Source organism: Lipophrys pholis (assembly GCF_963383615.2).
Source record: "Lipophrys pholis genome assembly, chromosome: 10".
Lineage (NCBI taxonomy): Eukaryota > Metazoa > Chordata > Actinopteri > Blenniiformes > Blenniidae > Lipophrys > Lipophrys pholis.
The window spans coordinates 264901-282745 of record NC_137640.1 but is presented as its reverse complement, the minus strand read 5'-3'; the positions used below and the strand labels follow the sequence as shown (position 1 = coordinate 282745).

The following is a 17845-nucleotide window of genomic DNA, read 5'->3' as shown; positions in this document are numbered from 1 at the left end:
TGTTACTCCAGACTCTGGTCCAGGAGTCGTTGTGATTGAACTCAAACCAAACAACCTGAAGGAAGAACAAACAAGTTGCTTCATTCCAGAACAGCAAAGTAAACACTTGTTGTTGTTATGATATTTGTGTTATTTAAACATTCAAATATTAATATTTATTGACCTTTTTCTTTCTTTCTTTTATTTGATCAAATCATTATTGGGACAAAGATATTGTATCGTCTTTCAACTAGATTATCATTCTTAGTTTCTTTTATTTATGTTTGAACTGAGGCGATATACCCTGAAAAGTACAAAACAAGATGGCGGATCACAGGAAAGTACTCTGGATGAAAGTACTCTGGATGAAAGTACTCTGGATGAAAGTACTTTGAAAATGGCGGTGAAGAGTTGTGTTTGTTCAGGAAGCCGACGAGTTCGTCTAAAGACGACGTGATGGTGAAGGACTCGCTGCTCACACAGTCGATGGACCCGGTAGAGCAGCTGAGACTGAAGAACCAGACCCCCGGTATACACACACACACACACACACACACACACACACACTCACACACACACACACTCACACACACACACACACACACTCACACACACACACACACACACACACACACACACACACACACACACACACACACACACACACACACACACACACACACACACACACACACTCACACACTCACACACACACACACTCACACACAGACACTCACACACACACACACTCACACACACACAGTCACACACACACACACACTCACACACACTCACACACACACACACACACACACACACACACACACACACACACACACACACTCTCACACACACAGACACACACAGACACTCACACACACACACACACACACACACACTCACACACACACACACACTTCTCACTGTGTGTGTGTGTGTGTGTGTAGCACTGCGTGAGCACCCTCCTGTGGCGGTGCGCGACCTCGATGATCATGTGGAGCGACTGAAGGCCGACGACGGGCTTCGCTTTGCTCAAGAGTTCCAGGTCAGTCCTGCAGAACCAGACCCCCAAGACCTAGATCCAGACCTTTTCTCACCTGGACCCTGTCCCTCCAGTCCATAGACCCGGACCAGATGTTCACTTGGGAAAACTCCAACATGGCCGTCAACAAACCCAAGAACCGCTACGCTAACGTCGTCGCGTACGACCACTCCAGAGTCGTCCTAACGCCGCTAGCAGGTGAGGAACCACCTGCACCTGAAGTTGGTTTCATACTGGATGATGAAGCTGGATCCACCTATTTCAGGTGCTGCTCTGGTGAGGACAGGTAACTTGTTTAGAACGCGAACAGAGGGGACAATGTGCAGGTTTTCTTTCGGTGTGTCCGTCCAGCTATTTAGTCCAAACGTTGACGCCTGTCCTCATGGACTCACTGCTCAGTTCCTCCAACTGAGGAAATGGATGTCTGCATGCAGGGATTGTCCAAAGCGCCTGTTATGCAAAGTATCATCCATATATCATCCGTATATCATCCGTATATCATCCATATATCATCCATATATCATCCGTATATCATCCGTATATCATCCGTATATCATCCGTATATCATCCGTATATCATCCGTATATCATCCATATATCATCCATATATCATCCATATATCATCCGTATATCATCCGTATATCATCCGTATATCATCCGTATATCATCCGTATATCATCCGTATATCATCCGTATATCATCCATATATCATCCATATATCATCCATATATCATCCGTATATCATCCGTATATCATCCGTATATCATCCGTATATCATCCGTATATCATCCATATATCATCCGTATATCATCCATATATCATCCGTATATCATCCGTATATCATCCGTATATCATCCGTATATCATCCATATATCATCCATATATCATCCATATATCATCCGTATATCATCCGTATATCATCCGTATATCATCCGTATATCATCCGTATATCATCCGTATATCATCCGTATATCATCCGTATATCATCCATATATCATCCATATATCATCCGTATATCATCCATATATCATCCGTATATCATCCGTATATCATCCGTATATCATCCCACAGAAGAGAGAAGATGCAGGCGCTGCACTCTGGTACCAAACGGTCTGAAGAATCCAAACCTCCAACGGTTCCGGTGCAGATTAACCTTCTCAGATTAAGGGAGAACGGCTGTTCTCTGCACAAAGAACCTCATGAAGAAGCTCGACCTCTCAGGAAAAAGGACCCGGATCCTTTTAAGGACTATGGGTCAAGAGAAGGTGGTTAACGACCCGTGTGGTCAGCAGCCTGAAGGTGGCGCCCTGGATGGTCAGATACCGACACCCAAGGGTTCCATGTCAGAAGGATCTGCAGCAGTGGCTCACCTGAACCTGAGATTGACTCGGAGGTTGAGCTGCTGATCGGAACAAATGTGGCAAAGATGTTGGAACCACTACAAGTCATCGGTAGTGTGGACGGTGGACCCTATACCGTGAGAACTCGTTTGGGCTGGACTGGAACTGGACCACTGGGAGGAGCCGCTGGTGAAGGACTGGATGTTGCTACTGTTCACAGAATCTCAGTGGACAAGAGACGCCACAATCAGCCGGGACGGAGACGTCAACCCGGCGAGGATCTGGGGACTTTAACACCAACGTATGCAGAGAAAGAAAGGAAGACCAAGGACAGACATACTGTCTCTAACAGGTGGACAGAAACCAGGGAAGATGAAGACCAAGGACAGACATACTGTCTCTAACAGGTGGACAGAAACCAGGGAAGATGAAGACCAAGGACAGACATACTGTCTCTAACAGGTGGACAGAAACCAGGGAAGATGAAGACCAAGGACAGACATACTGTCTCTAACAGGTGGACAGAAACCAGGGAAGATGAAGACCAAGGACAGACATACTGTCTCTAACAGGTGGACAGAAACCAGGGAAGATGAAGACAAAGGACAGTAGCATGTCAGCCAGAGGAGGAAATGGGATGGAGCAGCCTCCACCCAGTCTGAGCCTTTCCAGATGGTGGAGCGCTTCAGGCCCCAGACCAAGAGGATTCGTACGAAGGTTCTTGATCAAGATGAAGATCAAAGGCCGAGAAACAAAGATTCTACAGGAAGCAGAACTTTGATCCTTCAGTCTGAAACGAAACAGTTTTCTTCAACAGTGAGACCGACCGACCGGCGGACTGACCGACCGACCGGCGGACTGACCGACCGACCGACCGACCCACGCACCCACCCACCCAAACACCCACCCACCCACCGACCGAACGACCGAACCGACCGACCGACCGACCGACCGACCGACCGACCGACCGACCGACCGACCGACAAACCGACCGACCGACAGACCGACCGACCCACCCACCCACCACCGACCGCCGACCGACCGACCGACCGACCGACCGACCGACCGACCGACCGACCCATCCACCCACCCACCCACCCACCCACCCACCGACCGACCGACCGACCGACCGACCGACCGACGACCGACCGACCGACCGAGCCGACCGACCGACCGACCCACCCACCCACCGACCGACCGACCGACCCATCCACCCACCCATCCACCCACCCACCCACCCACCCACCGACCGACCGACCGACCGACCGACCGACCCACCCACCCACCCACCGACCGACCGACCCATCCACCCACCCACCCACCCACCGACCGACCGACCAACCGACCGACCGACCCATCCACCCACCCACCCACCCACCGACCGACCGACCAACCGACGACCGACCGACCGACCGACCGACCGACCCATCCACCCACCCACCCACCCACCGACCGACCGACCGACCGACCGACCGACCGACCGACCGACCGACCGACCGACCCATCCACCCACCCACCCACCCACCCACCCACCGACCGACCGACCGACCGACCGACCGACCGACCGACCGACCGACCGACCGACCGACCGACCGACCCACCCACCCACCGACCGACCGACCGACCCATCCACCCACCCATCCACCCACCCACCCACCCACCCACCGACCGACCGACCGACCGACCCACCCACCCACCCACCGACCGACCGACCCATCCACCCACCCACCCACCCACCGACCGACCGACCAACCGACCGACCGACCCATCCACCCACCCACCCACCCACCGACCGACCGACCAACCGACCGACCGACCGACCGACCGACCGACCGACCCATCCACCCACCCACCCACCCACCGACCGACCGACCAACCGACCGACCGACCGACCCATCCACCCACCCACCCACCCACCGACCGACCGACCGACCGACAGACCCACCCTCCCACCGACCGACCAACCGACCGACCGACCGACCCGCCCTCCCACCGACCGACCAACCGACCGACAGACCCACCCTCCCACCGACCGACCGACCAACAGACCGACCGACCCACCCTCCCACCCTCCCACCGACCGACCGACCGACCGACCGACCGACCGACCGACCGACCAACAGACCGACCGACCCACCCTCCCACCCTCCCACCGACCGACCGACCAACAGACCGACCGACCCACCATCCCACCCTCCCACCGACCGACCGACCAACCGACCGACCGACAGACCCACCCTCCCACCGACCGACTGACCAACCGACCGACCCACCCACCCTCCCACCGACCGACCGACCGACCGACAGACCGACAGACCTATATATATATATATATAGGAGGAGGAGGAGGAGGAGGAGGAGGAGGAGGAGGAGAGGGCTTGAGTTGGGATTGAGTATTTTTTGTTGACCGTATAATCGCATTATAATTTACACTTTATTTAGAAAGAGACGTTTTGTCCTTCCTGTCGGCCGGATGATTGAAATAAAGCTGGGCACTGGAAGTGGTGTGTTTCTGTGGAACGAGTCCGGTCAGCATTATTCCAGTCAGACGCTCAGTGACTTGAGTTTTGGTGAGAAATCACTGCACTGGAGAGAGAAGTTGGCTTCACATTGATTATGAAGTTGGCTTCACATTGATTATGATGTTGGCTTCACATTGATGATGAAGTCGGCTTCATACTGGATGATGATGTTGGCTTCACATTGGTGATGAAGTTGGCTTCACATTGTAATGAAGTTGGCTTCACACTGGATGATCACGTTGGCTTCACATTGGTGATGAAGTTGGCTTCATACTGGATGATGATGTTGGCTTCACATTGGCTCCAGGCGTCCTGGGCAGCGACTACATCAACGCTAACTTCGTGGACGGCTACAGGAAGCCGAACGCCTTCATCGCCACGCAGGGACCGCTCGCTGCCACGCTGGGCGACTTCTGGAGGATGGTATGGGAGCAGCGGGTCGTTACCGTGGTGATGATGACCAGACTGATGGAGGAGTCCCGTGTGAGTACCACCCGGAGCTCGCTGCTAGTTACTCTGGCCTTTAGTTACTCTGATTGAAGTAAATCTGCCCTGAAGTTACTCTGAATAAAGTTACTCTGACTATAATTTACTCTTGACTTACTCAGTAACATTTAGTTACTCTTGCATCCAGGTAAAGTGTGAGCAGTACTGGCCGACCCGCGGCTCCGAGACCTTCGGGATGATCCAGGTCACGTTGTTGGACTCACTGGAGCTCGCGTCGTACTGTGTCCGAACCTTCTCCATCGTCAAGGTCAGATTACACTCCTCACTGCAGATTACACTGCAGATTACACTCTACACTACAGATACACTCAACACTACACTATAGATTACATTCTACACTACACTACAGATTACAGATTACACTCCAGAATACACTCCAGATTACACTCCAGATAACCCTGTTACACTCCTTTGTTCTGACTCATTAAAAACTTGTTAAGGACTCGTTAATTACTTGCTATGTTTATGACTCGTTAAAGACTTATTAAGGACTAGTTAATGACTTGGTTTTTTCTGACTCGTTAATGACTCATTAACGAGTCACTTTGTTTATGACTTATTAAATACTCAGTAAAGACTCGCTTTGCTTATGACTCATTAATGATTCGGTAATGACTGGCTCTGTTTCTGACTTGTTAATGTCTCAGTAACAACTCACTTAGTTTATGACTCGTTAACAACTCGCTTTGTTTCTGACACCTTAATGACTCGCTTTGTTTGTGACTCGTTAATGACTCGCTATGCTTCTAACTCCTTAATGACTTAGTAACGACTCACTTTGTTTCTGACTCATGAATGACTTGGTAATGACTCACTTTGTTTCTGACTCATGAATGACTTGGTAATGACTCACTTTGTTTCTGACTCATGAATGACTTGGTAATGACTCACTTTGTTTCTGACTCGTGAATGACTTGGTAATGACTCGCTTTGTTCCTGACTCATTAAAAACTCGTTAACAAGTTGCGTTGTTCCTGACTCGTTAACAACTCCCTTTTTTTCCTGACTCATTAAAAACCCATTAATAACTCACTTTGTTCCTAACTTGTTAAAAACTCGTTAACGACTCGGTTCGTTCCAGAGCGGCTCTAGCAAGAAGCAGGAAGTGAAACAGTTCCAGTTCCTGGTCTGGCCGGATCATGGCGTTCCGGATCATCCTGCCGCCATCTTGAGCTTCCTGCACCGAGTCCAGACCTGGAGTCGTCCGGACGGGGGACCCGTGGTGGTCCACTGCAGGTCAGATACAGAGTCCTCATGTCCCTACAAGTCCCTATAACTCCCTGGTCCCTACAAGTCCCTTCGAGTCCCTACAAGTCTGAGTCCCTACGAGTTTCTACAAGTCAGACGAGTCCCTACAAGTCCCTACGAGTCCCTACCAGCCTGAGTCCCTGTGAGTCCTTGCAAGTCCCTACTCATAGTTGAACTTCTCCTGCAGCGCCGGCGTCGGCCGCACCGGCTGCTTCATCACGGCGGCGGCCATGTTGGAGCGCCTGCACTGGGAGCGGTCGCTGGACGTCTACGGTCATGTGACCTGCATGCGGCAGCAGAGGAACTACATGGTGCAGACGGAGGAGCAGTACGTCTTTGTCCACGACATCCTGCGGGAGGCAGCGGTGAGCGGTGACACCGATGTCCCCGCTGCCGCTCTGGACGCTCACGTCCAGCGGCTGAACCTGACCGCCGCTGGGGAGACCGCCACCGCCATGACGCTGGAGTTCAAGGTACAGGGTCGGATTAGGACTAGATTATCCATATTATGAGCAAATAATGCAGATTACAACCACATAATACAGATTACAACCTGGTAACCCAGATTATAACATTAAATCCAGATTACAAACTGCTAATCCAGATGTAATGAATTAATAGAGATAATAGATAATAATTGAATCAGATTAAAATCTAATCTGATTTGATTAAAATCTGAATTGAATCAGATTAGATTAGAACCAAATTAGAAATGAATCACATTAGAAATGTATTTATTATTTAGTAGTAGAGTATTTAGTCTGGATTATTTGGGAGTAATTGTCTGGATTATTTGGGAGTATTTAGTTTGAACTATTTGGGATTATTTAGTCTTTACTGTTTGGGATTATTTAGTCTGAGCTATTTGCGAGTAGTTAGTCTGGATTATTTCCTCCACAGAGACTCTCCTCCGGCTCTCAACTTTATGGCTTCGTCAGTGCTAATCTGCCCAGCAACAGGTTGAAGAATCGTCTGGCTCACGTCCTGCCGCACGAGTCAACTCGTGTCTGCTTACAGCCAATCAGAGGAGAGGATGGCTCGGATTACATCAACGCCAGCTACGTCCACGGCTACAGGCCAGTGTGGCAAACAAATGGGCTCAGATGGAGTCAGATTAGATGGGATTATTTGTTGTATTTCCTGTCGTCAGGCAGCAGAGGGCGTACGTCGCCACCCAGGCGCCGCTGGCGGAGACAGCAGAAGATTTCTGGAGGATGCTGTGGGAGCAGAACTCCACCATCGTGGTCATGCTCACCCGCCTGAGGGAGATGGGACGGGTAGGACCACCCACTGCACGCCCTGGGTAGCGCCGGTGGAAACCCCCAGTTCGAGCCCCTAATCTGGGTCTCTCTCTCCAGGAGAAGTGCCACCAGTACTGGCCGGCCGAGCGCGGCGCCCGCTACCGCTACTTCCTGGTGGAGCCGGTGGCGGAGTACGACATGCCGCTGTACGTCCTGCGAGAGTTCAGAGTGACCGACGCCAGGGTAAGCCCCACCCCCTGTGATGATGTCATCACACTGTGGTGTCGCCACACTGTGATGTCATCACACTGTGACATCATCACAGGATGGCCAGTCTCGGACCGTCAGACAGTTTCACTTCACTGATTGGCCGGAGCAGGGAGTCCCGCCCTCCGGGGGCGGAGTCATCGACTTTATTGGTCAAGTTCACAAGACAAAGGAGCAGTTCGGTCAGGACGGACCAATCACAGTGCACTGCAGGTAACACACACACACTGCAGGTAACACACACACACACACTACAGGTAACACACACACACTACAGGTAACACACACACACTGCAGGTAACACACACACACACACTACAGGTAACACACACACACTACAGGTAACACACACACACTGCAGGTAACACACACACACTGCAGGTAACACACACACACTACAGGTAACACACACACACTACAGGTAACACACACACACACACACACATACACACACAGACACACACACACACACTGCAGGTAACACACACACAGTGCAGATGGTTCTGGTTCTGGTTCTGACTGCACCAAGGTCTTCCTCACTCTCAGTCTGGTTCTGGTTCTGGTTCTGGTTCTTGTTCTAGTTCTGGTTCTGGCCGGACCGGGGTATTCCTCACTCTCAGTCTGGTTCTGGAGCGGATCCGGTTGGAGGACTCGGTGGACGTCTTCCAAACCGTCAGGACTTTGAGGACCCAGAGAGTCCACATGGTCCAGACCCAGGTACCAACACACACCAGGTCCTACAAGGTTCTTTCGGCCAAAGTTGTCAGAACCGGTCTGAGCGGCTGGGCACCAAGGTACCGGGGGACCAGGGGCACCAGGGGGACTAAAGGAACAGGGCACCAAGGTACCGGGGGACCAGGGGAACAGGGGACCAAAGACCGGGGAACTCGGGGGACTGGGAGACGGAGGACTGGGGAACGAGGGTGCCCAGGGGAACAGGGGACCGAGGACCAGGGGGACCAAGGGACGAGGGGGACCAGGGAACTTAGGAGACTAGGGGGACCAGGGAACCGGGGGACTAGAGGAACCAGAGGAACAGGGGACCGAGGACTGGGGAACTAGGGGGACCAGAAGAACGGGGAACCGATGACCAGGGGGACCAGGGAACCGGGGGATCAAGGACCGAGGGTACAAGGGGGACCGGAGGAACAGGGGACCAGGGAATCGGGCAACCAGGGGACTAAGGAGACCAGTGAGACCAGGCTATGGGGGACCGAGTACCGGAGGACTAGGGGGACTGGGGGACCAGAGGACCAAAGTTCTGGACAGTTCTGTCTGGTTCTAGTTGTGATGGGTTCTGGCAGGTTCTGGACTACGGTCGTCATGTTTGTCTTCAGCCCCTGAAGTTCTGGTGTTTGTGTGTGTGTGTGTGTGTGTGTGTGTGTGTGTGTGTGTGTGTGTGTGTGTGTGTGTGTGTGTGTGTGTGTGTGTGTGTGTGTGTGTGTGTGTGCGTAGGACCAGTACCAGTTCTGCTACCGGGCCGTTCTGGACTACCTCGGCAGCTTCCATCACTATGCAACGTGAAACCGTCGCCATGGAGACATGGAGTCCCCCCCCACCCCCCCATGACCTCTGAACCCTGAAGACCGAGTCCTGGTGGTTCTTCAGCGGGACGATGCTGCTCTGCTTTACTTCCTGTTCACGTGTTTCTTCTGTTTCCTTCTTTCTTCTGGTGAAAAGAGTGTAAATGATGGATTTTAGTGGTGTTGAATGATGTTTGTGATCTTTAATGATGTGAATTAAACAGCATGCTCTTAATTTGTAGTGCTTCTTTCATTTCCTTTGAAGTTGTTTGAAAAGGCTAATATGTGCTTTTATATTCATGTTAAGACACTTTTATACAAGCTCTGCATTGTAATCAGCAAGAGGGCGGGGTGAGTGGGCGGGGCAAGTGAGTGAGTGAGTGGGGTGAGTCAGTGAGTGAGTGGGGTGAGTCAGTGAGTGAGTGAGTGAGTGGGTGGGTGAGTGAGTGAGTGGGTGGGTGAGTGAGTGGGTGAGTCAGTGAGTGAGTGGGTGGGTGAGTGAGTGAGTGAGTGAGTGAGTGGGTGGGGTGAGTCAGTGAGTGAGTGAGTGAGTGAGTGAGTGAGTGAGTGAGTGAGTGAGTGAGTGGGTGAGTGAGTGAGTGAGTGAGTGAGTGGGTGGGTGAGTGAGTGAGTGGGTGAGTCAGTGAGTGAGTGGGTGGGTGAGTGAGTGAGTGAGTGAGTGAGTGAGTGGGTGAGTGGGTGGGTGAGTGAGTGAGTGGGTGGGTGAGTGAGTGAGTGGGTGAGTCAGTGAGTGAGTGGGTGGGTGAGTGAGTGAGTGAGTGAGTGAGTGAGTGAGTGAGTGGGTGGGTGAGTGAGTGAGTGGGTGGGTGAGTGAGTGAGTGGGTGAGTCAGTGAGTGAGTGGGTGGGTGAGTGAGTGAGTGGGTGAGTGAGTGGGTGGGTGAGTGAGTGAGTGAGTGAGTGAGTGGGTGAGTGAGTGAGTGGGTGGGTGAGTGAGTGGGTGAGTCAGTGAGTGAGTGGGTGGGTGAGTGAGTGAGTGAGTGAGTGAGTGAGTGGGTGAGTGAGTGAGTGGGTGGGTGAGTGAGTGAGTGGGTGGGTGGGTGAGTGAGTGAGTGAGTGGGGTGAGTCAGTGAGTGAGTGAGTGGGTGGGTGAGTGAGTGAGTGGGTGGGTGAGTGAGTGAGTGGGTGAGTCAGTGAGTGAGTGGGTGGGTGAGTGAGTGAGTGGGTGGGTGAGTGAGTGAGTGGGTGAGTCAGTGAGTGAGTGGGTGGGTGAGTGAGTGAGTGGGTGAGTGAGTGAGTGAGTGGGGTGAGTCAGTGAGTGAGTGAGTGAGTGAGTGAGTGGGTGGGTGAGTGAGTGGGTGAGTGAGTGGGGTGAGTCAGTGAGTGAGTGAGTGAGTGGGTGGGTGAGTGAGTGGGTGAGTGAGTGAGTGGGGTGAGTGAGTGAGGAGTGGTCGGGACAGAGTGAGTGAGTGAGTGAGTGGGTGAGTGAGTGAGTGAGTGAGTGGGTGAGTGAGTGAGTGAGTGAGTGGGTGAGTCAGTGAGTGAGTGGGTGGGTGAGTGAGTGGGGTGAGTGAGTGAGTGAGTGAGTGAGTGGGTGAGTGAGTGGGTGGGTGAGTGAGTGAGTGAGTGAGTGAGTGGGTGAGTGAGTGAGTGAGTGAGTGAGAAGTGGGAGGAGTGGTCGGGACGGAGTGAATGAGTGAGTGAGTGTGGAGTGGGGGGAGTGGGTGAGTGAGTGAGTGAGTGGGTGAGTGAGTGAGTGAGTGGGTGAGTGAGTGAGTGAGTGGGTGAGTGAGTGAGTGAGTGAGTGAGTGAGTGAGTGAGTGAGTGAGTGAGGAGTGGGAGGAGTGGTCGGGACGGAGTGAGTGGGTGGGGTGAGTGAGTGAGTGTGGACAGGAAGGAGTGAGTGGGTGAGTGAGTGAGTGAGTGAATGTGGTCGGGACGGAGTGAGTGAGTGAGTGGGTGAGTGAGTGGGGTGAGTGAGTGAGTGGGTGAGTGAGTGAGTGGGTGAGTGAGTGGGTGAGTGGGTGGTTGGGTGGTTGGGTGAGTGAGTGGGGTGAGTGAGTGAGTGAGTGAGTGAGTGGGGTGAGTGAGTGAGTGAGTGGTCGGGACGGAGTGAGTGGGTGGGGTGAGTGGGGTGAGTGAGTGAGTGAGTGAGTGAGTGAGTGAGTGAGAGAGATGAGTGAGTGAAGTCACTAGATGGCGCTGTGTTCAACAAATGTTTGAAAACACACTTAATTTCTCATCTTTCAGCCTTGATCTTTAAACGGAGAGCGCCCTCTGGTGGAGTCAGGAAATAAAGACGGGTTGATGAAGCTTTGCGGCGCTTGTGGGACAAATAAAGACACAGCAGGAGATGAAAGGTGGAGATGAAAGGTTTATTTTATCCTCCAGACATTCAAACTGAGCGCGAGGCTATAAATAGTAACATGTTTAGAAACAACAACAACAACATGTAAACAAGCACAAGAAGATAAATTCACATTACGGGAGACAAACTGAAAACTGCTGCGTCATGTTGAAATCTGCTGAGTCATAGTGCAGAATACGCTTAGTGGAAACACGACGTGGTGGTTTCTATGTCAGTGATCTTAATCCTCATCATCATGTCCCTTTAGTGCATATAAATCTGTATATGTGTGTGTGCTACCTTTCTGTGTGTGTGTGTGTGTGTGTGTGTGTGTGTGTGTGTGTGTGTGTGTGTGTGTGTGTGTGTGTGTGTGTGTGTGTGTGTGTGTGTGTATGGTCCAGTCCTGGTGTGTGTTCATGTGTTCATCTCGGCCCTGCTGAGCGCGATGGCGAGCTCCAAGTCCTCCTGCTCCTGCTGGCGAAGCCTCTTCAGTCGCTCTCGCTCGGCCCGCTCACTCTCTCTCTTCGCCCACTCCAGCTGCTGGGCCTCGTTCCCCCCCAGCTGTAAGTACGGTCAGGTTTAACAAAACCAGGATTAAATAATCCCACTCCAGCTGCTGGGCCTCGTTCCCCCCCAGCTGTAAGTACGGTCAGGTTTAACAAAACCAGGATTAAATAATCCCCCTCAAGCTGCTGGGCCTCGTTCCCCCCCAGCTGTAAGTACGGTCAGGTTTAACAAAACCAGGATTAAATAATCCCACTCCAGCTGCTGGGCCTCGTTCCCCCCCAGCTGTAAGTACGGTCAGGTTTAACAAAACCAGGATTAAATAATCCCCCTCCAGCTGCTGGGCCTCGTTCCCCCCCAGCTGTAAGTACGGTCAGGTTTAACAAAACCAGGATTAAATAATCCCCCTCCAGGTGCTGGGCCTCGTTCCCCCCCAGCTGTAAGTACGGTCAGGTTTAACAAAACCAGGATTAAATAATCCCCCTCCAGCTGCTGGGCCTCGTTCCCCCCAAGCTGTAAATACAGTCAGGTTTAACAAAGTCTGGATTAACTATCTTGACCTGAACCTAGTCCGGTTTCTCACCTTGGTCTTGTCGGGCCCTGTTGGAGGATCAGAGGACAGGGATTAGAATCCAGTAATAGACCAGGATCAAGGTTTAGACCAGGTACTAGGAACAGGTCTTACTGGATTGGGGGGCAAATGGGTCTTTCCCGCTGAACGGGTCCACCAGGGTCTTCTTGATCTGGAACGGGTCCACCACGTCGGTCCGGAACAGGTCTCCGGGTCTGGGGGGCTCCATGGTCACCGGGGTGGTCTTACCTGGAACCAAGACCAGGAGGATCAGGTTCTGTCACACCAGGACCAGGGGGACTAGGCTCTGGGTCTGGACTCACCACTGGGGGGTCGTGGTCTCGGAGGAAGACTTTTCTTTGGAGGAAGAGCCGGAGTCTCGAAGACGGACTGGAAGAGGACAGGAAATGATAAATGCTAATGCTTAGTGCTACATGCTAAATGACTGGAACAGAACCTGACAGTCGGGATCCACGATGTTAACGCTAAATGCTACATTTTTATGCTAGGTGCTACGCCATATTCTAATGCCAATTTTAATTGCTAATGTCGAATGCTAAAAGCTAATGCTAAATTAAAATTTTAAATTCTAACCCTAAATGATGGAAGCTGTATGCTAATGCTAAATTCTAATGCTGGATGCTAAATGCTAACAGGTTCAGGATTTGGAAGGCTAACTTCAGATCTCTGATCCTACTAGCTCCACTACTAGTTCTGCTGGTCCTGGTCTTGGTAGTACCAGGAGCTAGTAGAACTAGAACCAGGAGAACCAGGACCTTGTGGAGGTCCGGCTGCCAGCTGGTCCTCCCGTCAGGTTCTTTGGTCATGTGACTGAAGTCTGCGAATCCGGCTGGACCGCCGCCGCTGAACGACCCGGTTCCGAAGGGGTCCAGGGTTCCAAACAGGTCTGGAAAGAACAGCAGACCCGGTTCAGAGAGCAGAACCAGACCAGAACCGTGTCCTGTAGTGCCCCCTACCCTCCCGCCTTTTACCTGGTCCTCTGGTTCTGGTCTGGCTGGAGCTGAATGGGTCCGGGACGGCGTCCCGGGTCGAGGTGGTCTTCAGCGGTAGTGTGGAGGTTTTGCTGAATAGGTCCGGACCGGAGAACGGGTCCAGCTTGGTGGACTTCTTGAAGAAGTCCTCGGAGGTGGTCTGGATCTGGAATGGGTCCGACTCCTTGAATGGGTCTCCACCAAACGGATCTGGATCAGAGAGCTGAGGTTAGCCTGCTTGGACATCATAGCATTAGCATTAGCATTTAACATTTGAATTTAGCATTAGCATTTAGTACCAACCTGCAGCCGGGGTCGGTTCGTTCTGAAACGGGTCACCTGGAAGAAAATATGAGAACATGAGGAGGACACGAGAACATGAGGAGGACACGAGAACATGAGGAGGACATGAGAAGAACATGAGGAGGACATGAGAACCTTTAAAGGGGTCATGGTTCCTGAATGGGTCCTGGTTCTGGAACGGGTCTATGTAGACCTCCATGGAGGGTTTCCCCTGGAACGGGTCCTGCAGAAAAGATCCAGTTAACCTGACCTCTGGGTGACCTGAGTGACCTCTGAGTGATCTCTGGGTGACCTCTGGGCGACGACCTGAGTGACCTCTGAGTGACCTCTGGGTGACCTGAGTGACCTCTGGGTGACCTGAGTGACCTCTGAGTGACCTGAGTGACCTGAGTGACCTCTGAGTGACCTCTGGGTGACCTGAGTGACCTCTGGGTGACCTGGGTGACCTCTGAGTGACCTGAGTGACCTCTCACCTCGCTCATGTCGGCCAGGTTGGTCATGCTCCCCCTGCTGGTCCCGTCGGTCCGGTTCAGGTTGAAGCTTCTGGAGAGTTCCTGGTTCTCCTCCATCTGAGAGAGCTTACTGCGAGCCTGTAAACAACCAGTAAACAACTGATGAACAACCAGTAAACACTCGGGGTGTAACAATACATCGATCCATCCATTCATTTATTAATGATACAATTACATCGATGCACATCGTCATCTTTAAGATACGCCTTTATTTTGGCGGCGTCACCTCTTGAATTAAATGGGCAGAATGGAAAGAAGTCAGATTGTGACAGAATGATGGTAGAACATGCTGGTCCACCATTGTAGCAAGGGCCTCTCTTTTATATGAGCTGGACCATAGAGGCTTTTATTTTGACATCTACAAATCAACAGGAACACCATGGCAGGAGGACACCACACACAAAAACCCTCTTCACTCCTGGTTGCCCAACCACAACTAGTAATCTAAACCAAACTAGATTAATTAATTAACTGCATGAACAAAGGAACAAAAACACAAGACGACCAGACACTCTGCAAACCTAGTAGAACCCCAACATCATCTAAAACACCACCAACAGAAACTCCCATGATGCACTGCAGCGACCAGCTCCGGGATCACCTGAAGATATGAGATCTTAGAATACTGTGTTTATTTAATGCCTGAAAGACCTGAGAAATAAAACAGTCCAATCATATTTCAGGAGTTTTTTGTGAGTTGATATGAATGTAAATGATTGTGTGAGATGAGCTCATGACATCACATGACATCACATGACATCACATGACATCACATCACATGACATCACATGACATCACATGACATCACATGACATCACATGACATCCATCTCAGGCTTGTCAATCAAATGGAATCTGAATCGTATCGCGATGAAGCTGGTGATTTACACCTCCAGTAAACAACTGACCCCAAAACAACCTGAAAACCAGTAAACAACCTGTTAACAAAAAGTAAACAACCCGGAAGCAACCTGTAAACAACAGGTAAACAGCGAGTAAACAATCTGTAAGCAACCAGGACACCTTCTGGCCACAGACCCAGACCCAGACTAGGAAGGGTACCCAGAAGAGGACCCGGTCACAGACCCAGACCCAGACCCAGAGGTGGACCCAGTCACAGAACCAGAGCCAGAGCAGGACCCGGTCTCAGACCCAGTACCTGGTGAATCTGGTCTTGCGTGGCCTTCAGGGACTTGATGATGGTCTCCAACTGGACCCGGCCTGCCTCAAGGTTTTGCTCCAGCTGGTCCTCCTCCTGGTGCAGCCGATCCAGGTCCAACTGGGCCCGGCTCAGCTGGTCCTCCTGGTCCTGCAGGTCCGTTTCCTGGCAGTGGATCTGGTTCTGCAGGGACGAGATCTAAACAGGTCCAGGAGACTGGTTAGGGACCTGGACCTTATCTGGACTGGTTAATGGTGGTGGACTCACCATCTGGGACTCCTCCTGGACCTTGACCCGGACCTGGTCCAACAGGTCCTGCAGCTTGTGCTTCTGCTGGTCCATGTCGTCCAAGCGGTCCTGGCAGTCCTGCTTCTGAGCCTCCAGGTCCTGCAGGACCTGGTTCTCCCGGTCCAGGTCTGTCTGCAGATCCTGGACTTCCAGACTCTGGTGCCTGATGGAGTCCTCCAGGTCCCGGATCTCCTGCTCCAGGGACACCTTCTCCCTGGACCCAGACCTGAGGCTTAGACCTGAACCCAGGCCCTGAACCTGGACCCAGACCTGAGGCGTACCCATGAACCCAGACCTAATGTGTATGTGTTCGAGTGTGTTACAGTGTGTGTGTCACTGTGTGTTACAGTGTGTTACTGTGTGTTGCAGTGTGTGTTACAGTGTGTGTCACTGTGTCTTGCATTATGTTACAGTGTGTGTTACAGTGTGTCAGTGTGTGTTACAGTGTGTTACAATGTGTGTTATGGTATGTGTTACTGTGTGTTACAGTGTGTGTTAGTGTGATACTGAGTGTCCGTGTGCTACTGTGTGTTTTACAGTGCATTTTATTGTGTGTTACTGTGTGTTGTGGTGTTTTACAGTGTGTGTTACAATGTGTTACAATATGTGTTACAGTGTGTTACAATGTGTTAGTGTGTTACTGTGTGTCCGTGTGTGTTCCTGTGGTGTTTTACAGTGTGTTACAGCATGCGTTACAATGTTTGTTAGTGTGTTACAGCGTGTGTTACAGTGTGTTACAGTGTTTTACAGTGTGTGTTACAGTGTGTTAGTGTGTTACAGCGTGTTTTACAGTGTGTTACAGCATGTGTTAGTGTGTTACAGCATGTTACAGTGTGTGTTACAGTGTGTGTTACAGCGTGTGTTACAGTGTGTGTTACAGCGTGTGTTACAGTGTGTTTTACAGCGTGTTACAGCATGTTACAGTGAGTTACAGTGTGTGTTACAGTGTGTTACAGCATGTTACAGTGAGTTACAGTGTGTGTTACAGCGTGTTACAGTGTGTTACAGCATGTGTTAGTGTGTTACAGCATGTTACAGTGTGTGTTACAGTGTGTGTTACAGCGTGTGTTACAGTGTGTGTTACAGCGTGTTACAGTGTGTGTTACAGTGTGTTACAACATGTTGCAGTGTGTTTGTGTGTGTTACAGTGTGTGTTACAGCGTGTGTTACAGTGTGTGTTAGTGTGTGTTACAGTGTGTGTTACAGCGTGTTACAGCATGTGTTAGTGTGTTACAGCATGTTACAGTGTGTTACAGTGTGTGTTACAGCGTGTTACAGTGTGTGTTATAGTGTGTGTTACAGTGTGTTACAGTGTGTGTTACAGCGTGTGTTACAGTGTGTGTTACAGTGTGTGTTATAGTGTGTGTTACAGTGTGTTACAGTGTGTGTTACAGCGTGTGTTACAGTGTGTGTTACAGTGTGTGTTAGTGTGTGTTACAGTGTGTGTTAGTGTGTGTTACAGTGTGTGTTACAGCGTGTTGCAGTGTGTTACAGTGTGTTACAGTGTGTTGCAGCGTGTTAGTGTGTTGCAGCGTGTTACAGT

General features: G+C 51.3%; 2 protein-coding genes across 3 annotated transcripts in view; one reads left to right on the top strand and one right to left on the bottom strand.

The window, feature by feature from the left end:
• LOC308115493 (receptor-type tyrosine-protein phosphatase F-like) overlaps positions 1–9901 on the top strand; it is a gene marked incomplete at its 5' end in the record, with an annotated part of 28721 nt that extends 18820 nt beyond the window's left edge. Inside the window, 13 exon segments of the mRNA XM_080473050.1 lie at positions 405–508; positions 927–1024; positions 1096–1219; positions 5190–5365; positions 5517–5636; positions 6471–6625; positions 6825–7110; positions 7538–7713; positions 7788–7914; positions 7996–8121; positions 8204–8358; positions 8727–8862; positions 9601–9901. Of these exon segments, the coding sequence (XP_080329176.1) occupies positions 405–508; positions 927–1024; positions 1096–1219; positions 5190–5365; positions 5517–5636; positions 6471–6625; positions 6825–7110; positions 7538–7713; positions 7788–7914; positions 7996–8121; positions 8204–8358; positions 8727–8862; positions 9601–9669 (1852 nt within the window). The 3' untranslated portion in view covers positions 9670–9901.
• Positions 9902–11989: 2088 nt separating this feature from the next.
• Positions 11990–17845, bottom strand: part of LOC308115363 (epidermal growth factor receptor substrate 15-like 1) — a 16419-nt gene continuing 10563 nt past the window's right edge. The window contains exons 14-24 of one of the 2 annotated variants that reach the window (XM_080472811.1): positions 16282–16516; positions 16015–16212; positions 14818–14934; positions 14480–14567; positions 14345–14380; positions 14042–14251; positions 13826–13956; positions 13373–13439; positions 13164–13298; positions 13062–13078; positions 12317–12535 (exon numbers count right to left, since the gene is read on the bottom strand). In XM_080472811.1, the coding sequence (XP_080328937.1) occupies positions 12389–12535; positions 13062–13078; positions 13164–13298; positions 13373–13439; positions 13826–13956; positions 14042–14251; positions 14345–14380; positions 14480–14567; positions 14818–14934; positions 16015–16212; positions 16282–16516 (1381 nt within the window). In that variant the 3' untranslated portion in view covers positions 12317–12388. Of the gene's footprint in view, positions 12536–13061; positions 13079–13154; positions 13299–13372; positions 13440–13825; positions 13957–14041; positions 14252–14344; positions 14381–14479; positions 14568–14817; positions 14935–16014; positions 16213–16281; positions 16517–17845 lie in introns of both variants that reach the window. The other variant, XM_080472810.1, reaches the window with a different exon arrangement.